Source organism: Pituophis catenifer, unplaced genomic scaffold, assembly GCF_029215685.1.
Source record: "Pituophis catenifer annectens isolate HBS135680 unplaced genomic scaffold, rPitCat1.0.hap2 SCAF_2, whole genome shotgun sequence".
Classification (NCBI taxonomy): Eukaryota; Metazoa; Chordata; class Lepidosauria; order Squamata; family Colubridae; genus Pituophis; species Pituophis catenifer.
In genome coordinates, this window is record NW_027256882.1 from 106,294,833 (window position 1) to 106,317,162 (window position 22,330).

The 22,330-nt window shown below is 37.7% G+C and overlaps 1 protein-coding gene across 3 annotated transcripts in view; it reads left to right on the forward strand.

Moving 5' to 3' along the window:
* ARHGAP26 (Rho GTPase activating protein 26) overlaps positions 1–22,330 on the forward strand; it is a 253,469-nt gene that overhangs the window by 84,345 nt on the left and 146,794 nt on the right. For all 3 annotated transcript variants that reach the window (XM_070937338.1, XM_070937339.1, XM_070937340.1), the window contains exons 6-10: positions 717–827; positions 7,797–7,901; positions 9,845–9,974; positions 11,720–11,820; positions 14,441–14,535. In XM_070937338.1, the coding sequence (XP_070793439.1) occupies positions 717–827; positions 7,797–7,901; positions 9,845–9,974; positions 11,720–11,820; positions 14,441–14,535 (542 nt within the window). The remainder of the gene's footprint in view (positions 1–716; positions 828–7,796; positions 7,902–9,844; positions 9,975–11,719; positions 11,821–14,440; positions 14,536–22,330) is intronic.

Consider the following 22,330-nt stretch of genomic DNA (forward strand, 5'->3'; position numbering starts at 1 on the left):
CATATCTTTGTAATAAGTACTTATATATGTTTTTTTAAAAATTAAGAATAAGAAAATAACCCCTTATTCTTTGACCAGTAGTTCTCAAAATTCCCATGCTCTGGAATTTCTACTTATCATTTTATCTGACACCAAATAACTGCATTTTACAATGAAATGCGTCTGCTTTGCAGAGGATTTGGGAGAGTATTCTATGCTGCATTCTTGTCCAATTTGGTGTTCTCCCAATGAACTCCCCCATATGCTATAAAAATCTTTGGATGGCTAACCAGGATTGTCAAAATTCCTGGAGTTGTATTCCAAAACATTTGGAAGGCAGCAGAAAGTATGTTTATCTGCTTATAGGGCTTCAGTTTGAACAGACCCCATCAGCTATCATTATTTTTGAGATGGGAACTTGACAACTTGTACCAATCACCTCAGTGAAAAATCTTTAATTATCCTTGAAGAAATCTCAGATTCTTAGAATACCACTCTATCCACTTAAGGAAGTTTGCCAGCTTCAGTTTGTACGTCATTAACTATTGGACAGACAAGGCAATCTTTCTTAAGAGCTTAGCCCTTTGCTCCATAGACTTCTAGAATTAAATATACTTAATTGGGAAAGTTCTGTACAAGCGAACAGCCTTTGTATAATCTTGATGTCAAATGCTCACAGTTAATTACTTGCTTTATTTTCTTTTTCTTTTATTTTCTTTCCACATGACGACTGACAGGCAGACACCCAGGTGGACCTGGTCAGGCAGCACTTTTATGAAGTTTCTCTTGAGTATGTCTTCAAAGTACAAGAAGTTCAGGAGAGAAAGATGTTTGAGTTTGTGGAACCAGTAAGTAAATATTTGTGGTTTGTCAAGCACTTCTTCTTCTCTGAAATATAATAACAATAAATTAAGCTATAGTGAATGCTTTAGAAAGCAATGATAAAGTGGCTTTTTCTTCTTTCATCTCCATGATATATGTGAGGAAACAATACATAAATCAGAATAGCTGACATTTGCATTTTCCTAAATTTTTCAGTTTTGAGGGTTTAAAAAATATATGCAAAAGCATAAGAGTTGGGTGGAAAAAAAATTACATTCAGAAAAAGATGCCAGTCCCCCTATATTGTTTTAAAATATTGCTTCTAGAAAAAGTGAGCCCAGAGTTGCATACATCTTATCTGGGATGAGTTTGATCCTGTGACCCCTGAGGATGTGGACAGGATTCTGGGTAGACTGAACGCGACCACTTGTTTATTGGACCCGTGCCCCTCCTGGTTAGTGCTGGCTTCCCGGGAGGTGACGCGAGGCTGGCTCCAGGGGATTATAAATGCTTCGTTGGGTGAGGGTGACTTCCCCGCCACCTTGAAAGAGGCGGTGGTGAGGCCTCTCCTCAAGAAGCCTTCCCTGGACCCAGCAGTGTTGGCTAATTATCGTCCGGTCTCCAACCTTCGCTTTGTGGCGAAGGTTGTTGAGAGTGTGGTTGCGCGACAGCTCCCCCAGTACCTGGATGAAACGACGTATCTGGATCCGTTCCAGTCGGGCTTCAGGCCTGGGTACAGCATGGAAACGGCATTGGTCGCATTGGTTGATGATCTCTGGAGGGCTCGGGACAGGGGGTGCTCCTCTGTCCTGGTCCTATTAGATCTCTCAGCGGCTTTTGATACCATCGACCATGGTATCATGCTGCACCGGCTGGAAGAGTTAGGGGTGGGGGGCACTGTCCTACGGTGGTTCTCCTCCTTTCTCTCTGACCGGTTGCAGTCTGTGTTGGCAGGGGGGCAGAGGTCGTCCCCGAGGCCCCTCGTATGTGGGGTGCCACAAGGGTCGGTCCTCTCGCCCCTTCTGTTCAACATTTATGTGAAGCCGCTGGGCGAGATCATCCGTGGTTTCGGGGTGAAGTACCATCAGTACGCTGATGATACCCAGCTGTACATCTCCACCCCGGACCACCCCAATGATGCCCTTGAAGTGATGTCGCGGTGTCTGGAGGCCATGTGGATCTGGATGGGGAGGAACAGGCTCAGGCTCAACCCATCCAAGACCGAGTGGCTGTGGTTTCCGACGTCCCGATATAGCCAGTTGACGCCATCGCTGACTATTGGGGGCGAATCGCTGGCCCCCACGGAGAGGGCTCGCAACTTGGGTGTCCTCCTGGATTCACGGCTGTCTTTAGAAGAGCACTTGACGGCCGTGACCAGGAGGATTTTTCATCAGGTTCGCCTGATCCGCCAGTTGCGTCCCTTTCTGGATCGGGACTCCCTACACACAGTCACTCATGCCCTCGTCACTTCCCGCCTGGACTATTGTAATGCTCTCTACATGGGGCTCCCCTTGAGGAGCACGCGGAGGCTCCAACTGGCACAGAGTGCGGCCGCGTGGGTGGTTATGGGAGCAACATGGCGCTCCCGTGTAACACCTCTCCTGCGCGAGCTGCACTGGCTCCCGGTGGCCTTCCGTGTGCGCTTCAAGGTTTTGGTGACCACCTTTAAAGCGCTCCATGGCTTAGGACCTGGTTATTTACGGGACCGCCTACTACCACAAATAGCCTCCCACTGGCCGGTACGCTCTCATAGAGAGGGTCTCCTCCGGGTGCCATCAGCCAAGCAGTGTCGACTGGCGGCCCCCAGGGGGAGGGCCTTCTCTGTGGGGGCACCCACAATCTGGAACGAGCTCCCCCCGGAGATACGGAGGATCCCGGATCTGCGCACCTTCCGCCGTGCTCTTAAGACCCTCTTATTCCAGCAAGCCGGCCTGGCCTAATTTTTTCTCCCCTTTCTTTTAAATTTTAAATTTTAAATTTTAAATTTTAATTTGTTTTAAATTTATTGGGATTTTAATTTGTTTTAAATTTATTGGGATTTTAATTGTCATGGGCCAATATTATTTAATTTGGTTTTAAATTGTTCTTAACTTTTGTATTTCTGTATTTTATCTTGTGCCTGTTCACCGCCCTGAGTCCTTCGGGAGTAGGGCGGTATACAGATTTAATAAAACAAACAAACAAACAAAACAAGTGAAATACGCAAAAAAAGATAAATATATGCATATTTTTGTTTCAATCTACAAACCTCAAAAGGCCTAAGTGAAACTTAATCTTAAAATATTTGCTCATCCCTAGAAATAAGTTATCTTCAGGAAGCAGCATAGAAACAATTTCCATGTGAACAGAATGGAAATAATTACGTCCAAATATCACAAATATGAATATTTACTATTGGTTCTAATTTCATTCTCAGTAAGGAAAGGTGGATACTGAAATTGTTTAATTATCAACTGTTGTTGCTGCTGTCTTTCTGCTGCTACAACATTTTCATTCCAATATGTTCTTAGTTGAAGAAATACAGTAACTCTGAAGAAAAATCATTAAAAGAGAATATTACTGTAAGTGTAAGTGGTCCAATTGTTACGGTCAGTTGGGTTTTGCAGTGCTTATGATTGGATTCAAAGTGCTTCAAAGCAAGCTGGGATATAAACATAACACCTGTCTGTAACTCTTTCAAGTAGCTGTGCCTGTTCCTGAAATTATATAAAATCTGGGGAAAGATGTAGCTGTTCTACAAGGTATAGATTTATTTGTGCCCCTATTTCTGAAGCAAAATTGGAATTGAATCTGAAATGTCACACCGTTGTAGTAAATTGTATGTGAAGATTTGTTGCACATTCAGATGCTATATCTGCTTGGGATGTAATAATATCTTATGGTCACTGATCTGTTTAGCTATGAGAAGAAAATAATCACAATGAACATCAGTCATGGCTCCAGCACCAAGTTACTTAGATGTTTACCCTGGAAAATATATATTTCTAACCATAAACTTTAGAAGCAGATGAGTTTGGGAGGGGAAAGAGAATAAACTCCAGAAGGGGACATCAAAGCCAATAGCAGGTTCAGAAGAGACTGGTTTGCTGAAAAGCTCCCATTTTGGATGTTTCAAACAAAGCCAGAAAAAGGAAATTCTTATTTATTTGTTAGGCAAGGAATGCTACATTTCTGCAGCTTTATTTCAAGTGATGGAAATATATTACTTCAGTAGTCTTCATGAGAGGAACGAGCCAGAATTGCTCTCTGGCACTACTGTGTTTGATTTACTAGTCTTTGGTGCAGCACTGTCTTCCTTTCTTCAGTACTCAGCTATTTCTGGCCAGCTAGGGGAGAAATGTCAGAGAAGTGATGTTGCTTGGCTGATTGGTAATAATAGCAGGGAAAAGAGACTGAAGGGCTGCTGTTTAATTATAGGCCTAGGTAGCCAGGTTGTATCTTCTTTGAATCTTGTCTTTTCCTCTCCTACTTTGCTATTCAAGTATATAGGGAAGAATGGCAATGTTCTCTGTGCTCTCTAGTTCCTTTATCCATGATCTCTCACACTTTCTGCTGTCATGGTTGAGAAGAATTGGGGGCCATTGATAAAGTATGTGTGCATCAAGGGTGGGTTTTACTTACCTTTACTACTGATTCGCATCGTGCATCATAAGACCACTTATGATGACGTCTGGGTCAGTGGGCGGAGCCTCCCATTGGTTTTACTACAGGTTCTTGCGAACCGGTCCGAACCAGGGGCAACCCACCACTGGTGTGCATATGTGTAAGACGTTAAAGTGCTGGCTTAGAATCCAGGAGACTATGAATTCTAGTCTTGCCTAAGTCATGAAAGCCAGCTTGGAGACATTGGGCCAATTACTCTTTTTCAGCCCAAAATGACCTCATAAGGTGTTTGTAGGGGAAATTGGAGGAGGGAGGAGTACAATGAATATTGGCTCAGATTTATTCTCAGTTGGGGACCAGGTGTGGTATAGCTCCTTTGGAGATGCCTGGGGAGTCGACACGGTCACTGTTTGATCCTGTCGAACCTGCAGAAATGGACAGCGTCCTTGGGACTGTAAGTGCATCCACCTGTGAATTAGATATTTATATATCAAACTTCTTAACCGCCCATCTCTCTCGCAGATCTTGAGTGAGATGGCTTATCTGGACCCCTTCTAGTCTGGTTTTAGGTTCAGATATGAGATAGGATACAAATGGCATTGGTTGCACTTTTGGATAACTTCTGGTGGGAGTGGGATGAAGGGAGTGTTTTGGGAGTGTCCAGAGTTGGTTGTAAGATGGGTATATATAAGTGTTTTAAACAAACAAATAACATACATACATACATACATACATACATACATACCTGGGTAGCCCTATGCAGAGTGCAGTAGTCTGTAGGGGAGATAACCAGGGCATAAATGACTGAAAGAATAGCCTCTCGATCCTGGTAGGGACATAACTGGTGCACAACATGAAGTTGAGCAAAGGCCCTCCTAGCTATGACTGTCATGCTATGTTGCGCATTCCTGTTTTTTTTTTTTAAAAAAGGACAGCTACAGGTTATCTTTAAAATATCATTTTATCATCCATAGGCATTAAACACATCATTTTTATAACTCAAATAACCAATTCAAAAATTCTGGATGATTTATCTAGGAATCAGATTTGATATAATGGGGATCAGACTAGACACCCTCAGGGCACTGTAAGTCATAGGTTGATGTATTCAATACCACATTCTGGGAATCTGCTTCTCTAAATCATGTCGAGATAATTTCAACAAAATAATTCAGAAAGATATTATGAATATGAAATCACTGATAATTATCAAAATATCCAGTAAAACCAACTGGATCGCCTTCTTCGAGTTTGGCCCCGAGGAGAAAAACATGTTATGTAATCAGGAGTTTGAAATGGATCAAGATAATTGGCCTCCTTTAGGAATGATTGAACTTGAGTTGCTGCTACATAGCTTAGGATCTTGCCCCATTGTGAAATGTTAGAAACATTTGACAGCTATCTGCAGAGGATTATGGTGTTGGGATTATGTTGAGTTGAGTAAAATGTCCAGTGACCTCATGAAGAAGGTTGAGGTAAAGATGCTTGTGACCCACATTTTTGACATTAGATTTATTCAATAGAAATTCATTATTTTAAAGTTTCTTTTTCAAAAGAAAAAAATTATATGCATCTCTCTGCTGGCATTTTGTTTTTTGGGGAATCAATGAGTTCCAGTTTTGCTTTTGTTTTTTAATGAATCTCTGTATTTCTTTTTTCATTATTCCAAACAAGATAGCTATGGGAATTATTTGGCATTTCCCCCATGGTGTGTTGGCCCTAAATCAGACCATATGCTTACTCTCAAATTTAAAAACAAAAAACAAAAAACCAGTATCTTGTAATTTGCCCGAGCATTTTTACATTTCTGAAGCATTTGGAAAGAATTTTGTATACTTCTTCCAAAAAAAAGAGAGGGAAGGTGAAAGATAGAGATTAAGAATTCTTTCTCTTCTTTGAAAAATCCTGTTACTTTAAGTAAGATTCAACAACTTGGCTGATTATTTATATTTTATTATTATTGAAGGATGGGTGGGAATCCTTTCCTTCCTTCCTGTAGCTTTGAAGACAAAAAGCCTTCTACTTTACGTGTTTTATTACTTTAATGTCATTTGTGTGTTTGAACTGCAGGTGGCACTGGGTACAGCAGATAGGTTGCTTAAATTTAAATATATGAGGTGAATAATCGATTCTGTATTAATAGATAATAGTTCATGCGATAAAGAACTTTGAGCAGGATTTCTGGTTAACAAATCATTGTAGCTGAGTGTGGTTGAAAAGGGCTGCAGCTTTCTTATGCTGACCTCTCTGTAGATGCAGAAAAGTTGAGAATGGAAAGGGCATAGAATAGATGAAGCATAGCAGGCATTTCTGGTTTCCTTTCAATGCTTTGTACATTTGAATGCTTGAAGGAAGCTATTGCTTTTGCTGATTTTCTCTTGTTATTCTGCCCGATTCTCCTCTCAGTTATCTGAGAGAAAAGACATAACTATATATGTTTATTATAGTTAGATAGAATATTTTATTGGCCAAGTGTGATTAGACACACAAGGAAATTTATTTATGTATTTATTTGTCTTATAGTGACATAAATGGGCTGAAGGTGTTAAAAATTGTTTAGATCTGGCCAATATTCTGTTTCCCTCTGTATATAAAAAACTTTTAGAAAGTCCAAAGATTATACAATCGCAAAATGATTTGGAATTATAGTCTTTCCTTAGGAATGAAAGCTGGCTGGTGACTTTGGGACAATTATTCTACCTCACCTCACCTCATCTCACCTCACCTCACCTCACCATGTTGCTGTGAGGAAAATAGGATGCAGGAACATTACGTACACCACTTTGAATTGCACTAAATAAATGTGGGATGTGATGGTGATGATGACGATGATGATGTAAGATTTGGGATAATTTTATATGTTTATTTGCAAAAAGCTTCTCCATCCTTCATGGAGTTACTATCAAATAAGCATGCATAGACATAAATTCAATCTGATTTGAATGTTTGTTGAGTTTCACCCTTAAGAAATAAAGAGAGGAGCTTCTGTAATTGTTAACCTTCCATAATGAATCTACAGAGAATTAAAAGTGGTTTGAAACGATGATTCAAGAGATACAGAATGGAATATTATGCGTAGTTTTAAAAACTTAAATCATAATATTTCTGCCAGTCCATTCGTAAACATATCCCTGGATATCCACCCTCTAAATTTTTGGTTTCGTTGTTGGTGCAGTTATAAAGTAGTGTATAAAGTGTACTCAGAAAGAAGCAATCCCAATGAGTTTAGCAGAAATTACTCTGTGTTATGCATAATGGACTGTAGCCATGGCATCCTCTCTGATTTTATGGTGGGAAGAAAGAGGACAGGAGCAATTGCCCTCTACTACATAAAAAGAAACCAAAAAGCTCTTGTAATTCAATTCCTTGTTTTGTTTTTTCCTCCCCTGCAGCTGCTGGCATTTCTGCAAGGGCTGTTCACATTCTACCATCATGGTTATGAGCTTGCAAAGGATTTCAGTGATTTCAAGACAGAGCTGACAATCAGTATACAAAATGTAAGCAGAAACATTGATTGAAGATAAAGGATCTTTTTCAAGTGTTATTCTTCAACTTTTTGCCCAAGCATATTTTGCTATGTTAATAAAAGGGGTGGCATGATAGCTCAGCAGTTAAAGTGCTAGGCTTGGCTGGAAAGCAAGCAGCCCAGGTTTGAGAACTGAGTGCTACGTGATGGGGTGAGCTCCCGTTCTCGCCTGAATTCCTGCCAACCTAGCAGTTTGAAATCATGCAAATGCGAGTAGATAAATAGGTACCACTTCAGTCTGAGTTCTGTAATGTCATGCTGGCCACACGACCACAGAAACATCTTTGGACAGTGCTGGCTCATTGGCCTTGAAATGGGGATGACCACTGCCCCCTATAGTTGGCCACAACTAGCGGAGTAAAACCCACAGGGACTCCTATGTTAATAAAAAGTTTAATTTGAATAACTATAAGCAAAATCCTCTTCTTTCTCCTCCTCCTCCATTGGTGACTGGTAAATTTGGCGATTAAGCAAACAATTTCAAAATAGCATATTTACTTTTGTCTTATGAATCAGATGTTTATCTTAATACAAGCTTAAATGTCCTATAAATTCATAACATACCTAAACTCTTGATTATTATTTTTTTTGAGAGAAAAAAAAGACCTGAATATTGATGCCAGGACTTAATGTAAATATTTACTCTCTTCTTATACTGGCAACATGCTTCATCAATAAAAAAGAGATTTTTTTTTTCCATTTTGAAAAAAAATATGCTTAGGAGTTTCTAATAGCTATTGTCCCTCAAAATCTCGCTCAAAATTCTCAAAATATTGTGATTTGTTATATTTCATAGACATTTTTCAGTTGTCTTAAGATTTCTTGCCCTCTATATTTTGCAAAGCTTTATATAAATATATGATGCCTGGATGTAGGTTAAAAGAAACTGATAATGTATGGAAAGGTTAAATGAATCCTACTACAGCCTATATTTACAATACTATTGTCCATGCATTCTAATCTTGAACATACATGTCAAGATTAAGAAATAACAACAAGATTATGTTCTAACAGTAAATTTATTTTTGGGGTAACCACCCCAATTGGCCTTTCTAGTTAGTGTGTAGAAACTTCAGCATGACACTCCAGTGTAGGGATCCCCAACACCCAGGCTGCGGCCCACTACCAGGCTGTGGGAACCTGGCTGCGGCCCACTACCAGGCTTATTCGGAATCAAGCCATGTGCCAGCCCGCCACTCGTGCAAGTGGAGCTTCATGCACACATGTGCACCAGTCCTCCACTTGTGTGGTCGGGTTTCCCTCTTCCCCCCAAGCCGGGCCGCCAAGCTGCAAATGTTGGGGACCGCTGCTCTAGTGAGCCACTGTTAGTTGCTATTACTAGTATTAGACTAGACTCACCAGTGGTCTGACTGGTATAAGGCAAAATCTTATGCTTCTGCTCTAACTGAACTCTATGTGTACCTGTTTTCTATTTGGAGAAAACAAACAACTAATTGACAGGCATCATAAAAATTGATATATACAATGGATATATGGCAACATATTGGCTTAAAACATGCAGCTTTCACGTCAGTTGAATCAAGTTGTGAGCCAAATGCATGCATGAGACTTTCCATATGTTATTTCTAACTAGTAAAGGTATTAGGGAAAATATGGCAACCCACCTAAGGCAACAGATTTTGATGCTGTGAAAAACCAACAAGCCATTGGTTACCTGCTAATTCAGAATTGTTGGACATCTTCTGATTTAGAGATGAAATTCTTGAAGGCTGTTCTGTCTCATATTACTGAAAAATCTGGTTGGTATGGGTCTTCTTCATTTGCAGTTCTGCCTCAGGTAGCATTCATTCTTGGGCCAGTCTTGTTTCTCATTTAACCTTTAAATAATATTCTGTGCATTTAAAGCTTGGCTGAAATATTTTTTACTCATTTTCCATTAATCTTTAAATGCAGACAAGAAACCGTTTTGAAGGCACCCGGTCAGAAGTTGAATCCTTGATGAAGAAAATGAAGGAGAATCCTCATGAGCACAAAAACATCAGCCCCTTCACCATGGAGGGCTACCTTTATGTTCAGGAAAAGCGTGAGTACCTTTATGCTTACTTCAGATAACATTTTTTACTTGAATTGACTTTGAAGCTTTCATTTCAGTCAGGAAAATGGATGGCTGATGCAATTAGAACCTCTGGAAGTTCCAAAGGTGCTTTTACAAAAGACAACTGGATTTTCAAGAAATCCTGGATGATTGAGAATCTCCATAGACAACATCTAGAAAGGGTAGCTCCTTAGAAGAATTATTCCTCTATTTTTTCCTTTTTCAGTTATTTTTAATGAAAATAAAAATAACTGGAACCAAATATTATTACATATTTTTAACGACAGCAAGTATTACATAGTTCACTGTATGCACTGTGAAATCTCTAGGATAACAATATGTAAAACTGTTTAATATCTTCATATCTTTCCTTGCAATCTTTTTTGGCTAGTTTGGAGATACTCCTATACTGTAGATATTGCTGCAACACAATTGCTAGCATGCAGAGGCATTAGCTGGATTTCCAGACTACCAAAAGATAGAGCAGCATCAGAAGAGCCAGAAGTTCCCAACTACTATAAAGATGAACAGGCATCAAGCAATTGAATTTTATTGATGTTAAGAGAAATAGAAATTATGTGGCTAAAACAGATTTTACTTTTCCCCCTTCTAAATAGTTTGTTGCAATATGTTTGCACTTACAGAAGAATTGCTATCCCCTTGAGCTTTCAACCACGTTGACTGCAACCAGCTTACAGTTTCTTGCTATTTTTATCCTAACTCTAATTAGCAAGAATAAAATAAGATCCTTATGAAACTTACATTTCAGGAGAGGTCTACATAATGTAACAGAAGTTGAAAGTAGATAGTCTAATTATATATTTGAAATAATATCAACACCTGTATCTAAAAAGTTGTTGCAAAGCAAAAAGCTGCAGTGAGTATTAAAAGAGAATCTCTGCTCTTTTCATTCCATCTAATATCAGGTTGAGGACCACTGTTAATAGACTGTATACTACCTTCAAGGAAAACTAATATTTTTCCTGATTTTAAATTGTATTTTTAACCTGCACAGTTAGTTTCCCTTTTGCATCTCATATACCTTTCTTCCAGAGTATTCCCCCCCCCCCCTTTGGAGATTATTTTTTAGATTTACTAAAAAAAGATGATAAATTATAGGAATTACTCCCTTTTATTTTCACGGACTGAAATTGACAGAGTAATTCAAATAAGGATTAGTGCCCTTTTTTTGTGATTTTCAGTATTTCGGATATAGAAACATAGAAAATTGACGGCAGGAAAAGACCTAGTGGTCCAGTAAGTCCGTCCTTTAAGTTTTTGTTTTATTTGTTATTTACTTTTTATTTTATTTATCATTTTTATATTTTATTAATTTTTATTTTATTTTTTATTCCTAATTTTTGTCAGATAATGGACATGCATTTATCCTAAGCATGTCTAAACTCAGTTACTGATGATTGACCCACTATCTCTTCTGAAAGTTGGTTCCAAGCTTCCACTACTGTTTCTGTGAAGTAATACTTTCTAATATTACTTTTGAACTTCCCTCCTATCAGTTTGAGATTATGCCTCTGTGTTCTTGGTTGCTTAATATTGAACATTCTGTCTTCTAGAACCTTACATTCTTAATAAAGGTTTCAATCGTATCATGAATTGTAGCCTGTGCAGCAAGTTTGGTTCCATCCTTCCATATGTTAAGATGTACATTCCATTAAAATTAGCTTGCATTTGTATGATACCTGAAATATACAACTCATTTTTATTCTGACTAGGTCATTTTGGGACATCCTGGGTAAAGCATTACTGCACATATCAGAGTGAATCCAAACGAATAACGATGGTGCCATTTGACCAGAAGTCTGGTGGAAAGGGGGTGAGTAAAAATGCAGATGAATTGTCATGGAAATACTTATGATTATTTAAACTAAACTAAACATTTAAACTAAAATGGAGTTGACCAAAGTTATTAATCATTTCATTTAAATAGAGTTATTATTTATTTCAATATGAAGGAATATATTTCTAGGCATAAACAATAAATTCTTTCAGTTTTCATATGAATTAATTGTATTTGCATCTTTATAATGATAGGAGAATGAGATTGTGCTGAAATCTACTGATCTAAACGTTAGGACACAATTCACAAGTCAAAAAAAGAGTACATAATTGCATATCAGACACAAGGATACTTTCTGGTTAACAAGGCTTCTTTGTTTATCAAAATGTTCTTTGCACCATTTCTCTTATCATTATGTTCTGCATATATATCTTATTTTATTTTTATTTTTTATTATTCATATTTCTATGCCGCCCACTCTCCAAGGACTCTGGGCGGCTTACACCAAAGACAGTATACTAAATAGCATATTGCCCCCAACAATCTGGGTCCTCATTTTATCCACCTCGGAAGGATGGAAGGCTGAGTCAACCTTGAGCTGGTGAGATTTGATCCACTGATCTGCTGAACTAGGAGTCAGCTGAAGTAGCTGCAGTACTGCACTCTAACCACTGCGCCACCTCGGCTCCCACTGCGCCACCTCGGCTCTCTAAATATTTATATGTGATGTGCATGTAGGTACATATATAATGACTATCTTTGGAAATGTGTGTGCGTATAAAGTCTTGCATCTGTGCACATGCACCATGTTGAAAAAATAGAATCAAACTCTCTCAGTTTACCTTCCGCAAATTCTTCATTTGAGCATTATCCTAGAAAAGAACTTTTTTTGAAAAAAAAAATTAACAGAATCTTACTTGAAAAAAAGAGAGCTCCACATAAAAAGCTTTTAAATATTTAATACAAAGATTCCAACGTAGTAATTTGTTTCCTAAACAGGTTTGTTGCAATTAATGTAATACCAGGAAGATGTCTCAAGGCACTTGCTGTTTATATTAATTCCTTAAAGGGATGAGATGAATTATTATATTCACTTTGTTTTGCCCTGCAGCCTTTTACTTGTCTGCTTTTGCATTGGCAATGCTTCTAAAGTTTGCAGGTACTATGTTTGAAATAATATTCCTGTTATTCTTATTCAGTCAAGTCATTTCCTGAAACGAAGTCATTATTTGACACATCCCAATGAATAGCTTTTCGCAAGTATGCTTTTAGTAATGGGATACACAGGTGTTCCTCTAAGGGCATTGGACCATGATTCGTGGTTTGGGAATGTTTGTTTCATTTTGTGGCACTTCCCTATCTGTGTATCTTTTAGAGGCCATTTGAGCTTCTCATCTGCCAGGTCTTTCTAAGAATCTGTGAATTGGACTAAAGCCAACAACAGAAGTGGAACATTGCCTGATTAGTGATTGAGCAGATTTACTTTCCTTTCTGTGGGTTGGGCTACAATCAGAACTAGATTAAAAATTGCTTTTTCCAGCAATTGAAAAACAACATTGTGATTTGTATAATTAGGGGTAAAAGAATACAGACCATTAGAAGTACAGGTAGTCCTTGACTTATAACAGTTCATTTAGTGACCCTTTGAAAAAAGTGATTTATGACTGTTTTTCCACACTTAATGATCATTGGAGCATCCCCTTGATCACATGAAGAAATTTCAGTTGTTTGGCTGACTTATATTTATGACGGTTGCACTGCCCTGGAGTCATGTGATCCCTTTTTATGACCTTTTGACAAGCAAAGTCAATGGGAAAGCCAGATTCACCTAACAACCATGTTTCTAACTTAACAACTGCCGTCATTCACTTAACAACTGTGGCAAGAAAGGTGATAAAATGGGCCAAAATTCACTTAACAACTGCCTGTCTTAGCAACAGAAATTTTGAGCTCAGTTGTGGTCGTAAGTCGAGGACTACCTGTATTATGTTCATCTCAGATGACTCTTTCTGTGCCATGATTGTAATTACTGAAAAGGGAAGACCCTTCAGGTTTTAGAAGAATCCTAATGGGGCAAAAGAAGGGAAAAAAAGAACCGCCTTTCTAAGCAAAGTGAATTAAAGAATATTGACATGGTTGTGGTTGATAGGTGCATTTAAAATGTAGGTTGATAGTAGCCTAAAAGCATGTTCTTTTGCTGATCAGATTTATGATATTATAATGTTGGACATTACCTTACATGTTTTTTTTTAAAAAAGGGAGTATAAAAATTAATGGAAGGTTCAGAGCTGGAGACAATGTTCCATTGTAAGAGATATTCTCCAGTTTTGCTTTGGGTTGGCTAAACAGGTAAACACTCTGAGGCAAGATTAGATAAAGCTTTGATCTGTCAGGGCTGTCTTATTTTCTTATCTCTTCTAAGATTGATAGATTTAAATGAGGTTTAAATAAATCTTCTGTTTCTCATTTTGCAAAGAGTATCTTACAGGATATACAAATCCTTTTCTTTATTACCTAGTTTTAATTGATAATCAGCATGGGGTGAAATACTGGTTCCAAAGTGAATGCCTCTGGCATTGAAAACAAGGTTGCTTCCAGATTGGCTTTAAAAAAAAGAAAAGAATTGACCTAATATGCGATTTTAATATCCTGCCAGGGAGAAGACGAAGCTGTTATTCTCAAATCTTGCACTCGACGGAAGACTGATTCCATAGAGAAGAGATTCTGCTTTGATGTAGAAGCTGTGGATCGGTGAGTTTATTTATTAAATTTATATCCCAGCTTTTATTCAGGAGCTCAGTGTGGCTTATATAGTGCTTCAAATTGAGTTTGCTTTTTGCCATTCATTAGCCAGAACGGTTAATGAATGGCCAAACAGAAATAAACTACTTACAAGTCATGCTTCACCATAACAGATAACCATATGCTTTCATCAAAAGGTTCAGATCAACCTAATTGAATATAGCATGAATATCACACACATACATCAAGTATAACACACCAAGTATAACCCAACCTTACATCAAAGGAGTTTCAGGGTCCACCAGCAGGCTACTCTAAACAAATGTAACGTACTCCAACAAAGCTATGAAAATATTTTGTGCAATGTAGGGATATAGTATCAAAATGAAGACAAATTCGCAGTCATATACTGCTGATAATCCTCATCCTACGATGGCAATTGGTGCTGGGATTGCCATTGTTAAGCAAGTCATAAAATGTGACCATTTTGCTTAGCAACTGCAATCCAAACAGTCTCAGTTCCCATTATTAAGTGAATGCCCTGATCCATAGGTGAAGCAACATCTTGTCAGCTTCCCACAATCAAATCAGTGGGAAAATTGAAGGAAAATACAAGAGTCTGCTGGGTATGGGAGGAAGCCGGGGTGAAATGCTCCTGGATCGGATCGGACCGGATCGCCCGGTCTGGTAGCGATCTTGGCCGTTGGTTCGACGATCCGGTAGCGATGGTGGAGTGAAGCTCCGCCCACCCGCCCAGGTGTCATTACTTCCTGGTTTTAACGCATGTGTGACACATGCATACCTGTGAGCAAATTGAGCATGCACGTGGCGCGTGCACTTCTGAATCGGTAAGGAAGGTAAGTAGATTTCACCCCTGGAGGAAGCAGAGGATATGTGTGTGTATGTGGGCGGGGGGAGGGGGTAGGGGTTGGGGCGAGTGTGCAAAAGCCCTGAAACCACTTGAATGTTCAGCTTCAGAGTTGAGAGACTTCTGAGGGACTCTCTACTCTCAGAGAGTCTTCCCCAGTAGATTTTCTGGGGCAGAAAATCCCCTCAGGCTGAAGATTTTGACCCAGATCATTTTAGCCATCCCCCAGAGATAAGAGAGAATCCTCTCAGAAGACAGAAGTGGTTTGTGAACTTCTCTGCGGGCTTCCCTATTGACTTTCTGGGGAAGCTGGCAGGGATGATTGCAAATCTGATCAGATCATTGTGGGGCACTTGGTGACCAGGCATTAAGTGTGAATGGGTTGCCAAGTGCTCAGATCACAATCACATGAACACAGGGGTGTTGCAACAGCTGTAATTTTGGTGTCCAGTCCTAAGTTGCTATGTGTGAGTAGGCGGCAATATAAATTTTCTAAATAAATAAAAGTAAAAAAGTCCTTTCATTCAGCACGGGCATCATTTTGAACAGTCGCTGAATCAATGGTCATAGGTCAAGGACTTTCTGTACAAAATAAAATGCAAAGTCAGTAATCACCACTGCATAGGGCACACATCTGGAAGCCTAACAAAATATAACCCTGAGCACCAGCTAGTAATCACAAGACATGATCTCCCTTTATGGAGAGAAACTAGAAGAAATCTTCAGGCGGGAAGCAGTAGAAATTTTAGAACGGCTCAGAACGAAAAATTAAAGAGAATTCTTAAAAACCACAACATAGATTCCAATCCTCTTTAGGGAGCTGATAGAAAGATTTCATTCATGCTTTGATTTAAGAACTCTTGCAAATTCGAGAAATGTGTAATCTAAAGAATAATTGTCTCCTAGTCCACATAGTAATTTAAGAGACAGAAATCATGTCAGCTTTTATTGGAATTCTCATAGGATAATTCCTCAAGTTATCCTTAATTTTTCTATAGAATTTTCTGGTATTTAAAATATATCCAATATGTTATCTTAGCAACATTAAGACTGCCTAACAAAAATAGCTCATTATCATTTCAGTATTGATGAATAGTAGATTAATAAACAAGAATTTTTAATGAATCAGCATGATTATATGAAACGTCATTAAGCACACTCAGAAAACATAGAGATTCAAAATTGTAATTGTGACTAGATTTATTTCATAAATAATCATATATCTTCTCATGACCATTATAATGTTTAACAGGTTGCAACTTAAATATGATTTAGACGTTCAATTTTATAATATTTACATTTAAAATAAATGTAAGTTTAAATTGTAAAGCTTTGAAATACTGAATTACAAGTTAGGATGATTTAAATTTGAGGCAAGTTGTTATAAACAGCTGGAAAAATATTTGAGATGTAAAGAGTTCAGTTTAAAGGTGTTTGAAATTGGACTTTGGAGCCTGATTATTTCTAGAAAGATCAGAACAACCCTATTTACCAATTCTGATCATTTTGCATTTTCTGATTCACAGTGAATAAATGCAGTTGTTTCTGTATTTTTGGTACTATGTAAGATTTGATAATGAACGGTCTATAGTTAAGAGAGATTAAATTGTTTACTTGGATTAACTGTGAATTAATCCATCTGAAAATAAGACCAAAAAAATTGATTGCATATTTATGTCTACATAGGCTCATGTAAACAAAACAATGTGTAGAAAGAATTAAAAGAAATTAATATTTTCTGTTATAACTTTTGGGCTCATAAGCAATTTCATAAAAGATTGCCTAGGTCAGGGGTATCAAACTCACATTGTCACGGCAATGTGACGTGATGTATCGTGACTCCCCCCCCTTTGCTAAACCGGGCATGGGCGTGGCCAGCACATGATGCATCCAGCCCACGGCCCGTGACAGCCCAGATTGTATGGTACTGTTTATTTGGTTTGTTTTTGCACACATCCCATAGTTTGTTTCTTTGAGATCTAGCTATACAAATGTCTTTAGACATTTATATGTCTAAATATGTAATTATTTGGCATCCAGTACATAACTGTTCTATTCATGTAAGCATTGGGAAAGAGGGCTGTGCCCTAGAAATCAGAGTTAAGGTCTTGGGAATAGCTGCATGAGGTAACAGTAGGGTCAACCTACACTGTCTTCTCCACTAGTGTAAAATGTACAAACAATATATGAAATTGCTTAAATTAGCACAAATTATCATCAACGAATATTGTAATATGTTAAAATATATTTTAAAAAACCTATATTCTATATAAGTAACATATAGTGACTGCAATAACGTATTCTTTTTGAATACATCAAAGATCCAATAGAATTAGCTGTTCATTACAAAACCTGATTAACTTCTAACTGGAATTTTAAAAAAAAGGGGGGGGGAGAAACCCTATTGATTTATTATCTCTGATTTACCTAAAATAGAAATGCTACTTATACATACTCTTTTATTTTGCCTGTGAAACCTGGTTCAATCCTTTTTTCTTTCCTTGGGAGTTTTATATTGATGTTCTCCTCCAATCCAAGTCTAGTTGCTGATTAGAAATCCCAAAAGTGCAGCCAATCAATAGTGGAGGGGGAAAATAAAAAAGTTCACAGATTTTCTTCTCTCCCAAGGTGGGAGATTCTAGATATATGGACTAAAAAGGCAGTAGGTTCTGTATTAATTGTTTCAGGGCTCTTTGTCATAAGAACTTTCCAGGAACAGAAAATGTGAAGGAGATGCAACATGGCTGAATTTGGTAGAAAGAACAGCAAAAACAACAACAAAAAAAGTAGTTGTAATTGCCTTGATTTTTTGGAGAGTGAAGGGAGGGAAGATAAATTAGCTTTTCTGGTTTCTACTAAAAATCAGATTAAGGTGCATGATCAACAATTCTAGAGGTGAATAAAAGATACAAGTCAATTTCTTCAATGTTATTTTAGCTATAACTGATCCATAGGAAATCAAATTTAAATGATTATTTTTAGTGAACTATACTGGGAGTATTTCTGCTGAAGTATTTACTATATACACATACATTTTCTTAATAATTGCTTAGGAATGGTACTTGAACACCAGTGGAAAAATAATAGGCTCTTTATATTAAGCCGATTCAGCTAACATAAAGTGACTACTATTTCTCCATCAACGTCCAAGTTTTATTCAAGGACAGTACAACAGTAGTTATATTTGTAGTCCTATAGAAGAGAGTCAGAAGAGTTCATCATAAGAAATTTTTATTGCAGCAGTGGAATTTGTCACCCTGTTGAAAACAGAACAAGAATTCATTTTGGCATTCTTTGCCAATCATTTTTCTAGCTTGCTGTCATGCATCCAAATGTGCATTGTGTACAAATAGGAAAGGGTCAAATGAATAAGAATTGCGAAAAGAAAAGGTGAAGCAAGAGTCAGTGGAATCAGATGAGGGAATAGAGGCCACTTGTTTTAATTTCTCTGTTGTCAATTACATATTGCCAAGATGATAATGCTGTGAGGCATTAAGCAGATGGCATCAGTGATGCTTTGTTACCTCTCAGCATTAATAACATAAAATCCTCTTACTTGTGCTGTTTCAAAAGACTGTAGCTAATGCATCTGTTACTGATACTGGGGTCCCATACAGGTATGCCTTATGCATCTTATCCCAAATTGTGAGCAGCAGTTAGCCTGCACTGCCAAGTAATTCTGCCCCCAGTATCATGTGGGTCAAGCAAATTTGATTTCTTGTGTCCAGCTAGAAAACTCAAAATCACCACAACTCCTGGAACCCAGTAGGATCATGATTTTATATTGAGTTAAATGAAACTATACACGTAAGCCTCAAAACCAAAGTTGATTGTGCCTGCTGAGTACTTGGATAGAATACCAGGACTGGGAGCTAGTCTATAGATTAAAGGTTTTCCCCCCGCCTGACTCTAGGGGGCAGTGTTTCATCACCATTTCCTACCTGAGGAAGTCAGTGTTATCCAAGGACACTTCTGTGTTCATGTTGCCAGCATGACTATATGCCGAGGTGCATGGAATGCTGTTGCATTCCCACCGAAGTGATACCTATTTATCTACTTGGCTTTGCATGCTTTCGAACTGCTAGGTTGACAGGAACTGGGGCAAGAACAGGAGCTCATCCCATCATGTGGTTCTTGGGTCTTGAACTGCCAACCTTCTGGTCGACAAGCCCAGCATCTTAACTGCTTGGCTGCCCTGTGTGGATTGACAACAACAAAACAAAATTGGTGGAAGGCAACGGAAACGCCTCCTGTACTGTTGTCAGAAAACCCTGCATGGATATATGTCCATGAAGTCACTAAGAGACAAGCTTAACATGAAATATATTTTATACATGTATAGATTGTGCATCTCAAACTCTGTACTGTGGACACCAGAGGTGGTCATCATGCATGATGAAGAGGTACCATGTCTTCAAATACTTTGCAAGTCAAGATTCCTTCAGATCATACTTTGCAAGTCAAGATTCCTTCAGATCAAATAAGATAATATCACATTAATAAATACATGTTGATTCAGTGTCTGTTTAACAATCTGTAATCCTCTTAACTGTACAGTAACCACAAAACATGAACCACTTACCAGTTTTTCTTTCAATATCTGACTTTTTGCTTGCAGAGAAATGGTAGTGGCAGCTGTAAGGGAAGTTCTCCACTTATCATATTTATTAATTTTTTAGTTTTGTACTTGTTTTTTTAAGTTGACCAATTTAAATTTTCTTGTGAATTTATTTTGTCTGAGTGAAGTGTTAAAGGAGATATGATGAAGTAGGATTAGGTCCTGAACTTTAAAAGTCTTATCATAGCTAAGCATATGATCAAAACTGCATTCATGTTCTGTGTCTGAAGATGAGGTGGCAATGGGACAAGTATGCAAAAAGAAGATAAATTGGCTATATCAACATATCCATTTTCTTGCCTATAGCGGCATATTTACAGAATGATGAACTGCAACATCTACATTATTCACTCTATGCAGGCCAGATTGTAAAAGAATGCAAGTTTTACCAATTATATCCTCTCCATAAATATGTGTATTATTGCCTCCCCTAAATTGACCCTGCATTATTTATATGAAGTATTTTCTTTCCTAGAAAAAAAAATCTTCATATAACAGATTCCTTGAACTGTTATTGCAGTAGTCTTAAAATCTTGCTGAGGAAACCTTCATATAGCCTTTTATGTCCTAAGTAAAATTTTATGTTATGAAATGTTATAAAGCCAAATAACCCATTTTGGATTTTAAGGTCTGCTTATGATGTAGCCTGTAGGTGGCAGCTGTGCCTGCTTTATTAGTTTTTAGCTCAACTGGAAAATAAATATCTATAGAGATATTATATATAAGAAACCACCATTGATGTTAAATAGAGATATATGGCAGAATTAAATTGAGCAGAAACTTGGCTTTTCAGTCTGCTTTTGAAAATCAATGTGGAACCAGTTTTTACAATTATTTTCTCAACAAGTAGTGTTATTAAATCAATGCAATAATTATGTTTGTGTATTATCCTATTGACGAATAGCAAGCACCTTCAGAATATTATTTATTGGAGGCTTGTTCAGGACATGTGTAATATTTCCTGCAGGGTATATATTTGTGTGTGTGTGTGTGTGTGTGTGTGTGTGTGTGTGTGTGTGTATAAATTACAAATCCATAATATAACTTTGATAACATTTCATTCACCATTTCCAGATCATTGATGCTTACTTCCATAAGAAGCAGTATTGGACTTACAGGAAGGTGAAAAAAGAATTTCTGGATTGCTCTTCACCAAATAGATCCTAGGTCACACTCTTTTTGAGTTATCCTTACTTGTAGATTATGCATTTTGCTATTAGCCATGTTTAGCCAGAGTTTTATCTTTTCACAAAGTCCAGGTTTTGTTTTGTTTTTTTAAAAAGGAAGGTGCCTTTCTGTTGTAGTAACATGTACCATAAATTCCTTCTAGTGTGTTAAATATGGATGGACTTTACTTAAAGCTAAAGTCCATGTGTTGCCCCATAAAGTTGCTATATTAAAATTCCCAAAGTGATAGGAAAGCGGGTAATAATAACAATTTCAAAATAATAATTACAAAATACATAATTCAGGTGACAAAATATTAAATAAAGAATGTAATGCAGTTGCCTTAAATCCTCACGTAAAATCTGGATATGGCAAGTACAAACATTAGCTCTTGACTTTTCACTTCTTCTGATCTTCACCCAAATCTTTTTTTAAGCATGGGAAATAATTTGTTCAATATGAGGAATGGGGAGATAGAGGATTTGATAGAACTACTGAAAGTAGTTATCCTGAATGCTAAATGTTAAGAATGATATATAACTATTTTATTTAAAAGCAAGGAATTCTTCTCAATAATGCAGAGAATTCTTGCATTAAGGGGGACAGGTTCCTGGAAGAATTCTGGAAGAACAATCTGGAGTCTGAACCTGACTTGTGCACTTTGGATTTAAGGCAAAAGGTGCTTTGGGATATATAGAAATAAGTACCAGAGCCTTATGTTGGATGGCGTGGCTGCTCTTCACAGCTCCAAAGCATAATTTGTTCAATATAAGGAATGGGAAGATAGTGGATTTGATAGAACTAGTGAAAGTAGTTATCCTGAATGCTAAATGTTAAGAATGATATATAACTATTTTATTTAAAAACAAAGAATTCTTCTCAATAATATGGAGAATTCTTGCATTAAGCAGGATAAGTTCCCTGGAAGAATTCTGGAAGAACAATCTGGAGTCTGAACCTGACTTGTGCAACACTTTGGATTTAATGCAAAAGGTGCTTTGGGATATATAGAGACAACATCTTACAGCACCAGTGCCTTATGCTGGATGCTGTGGCTGCTCTTCACAGCTCCAAAGCATCTTTTGCCTTCCTAGCCAAGAATCACAACTATAGTGATAAATCATATTGGATTCTTTGCAACACAGAATTTC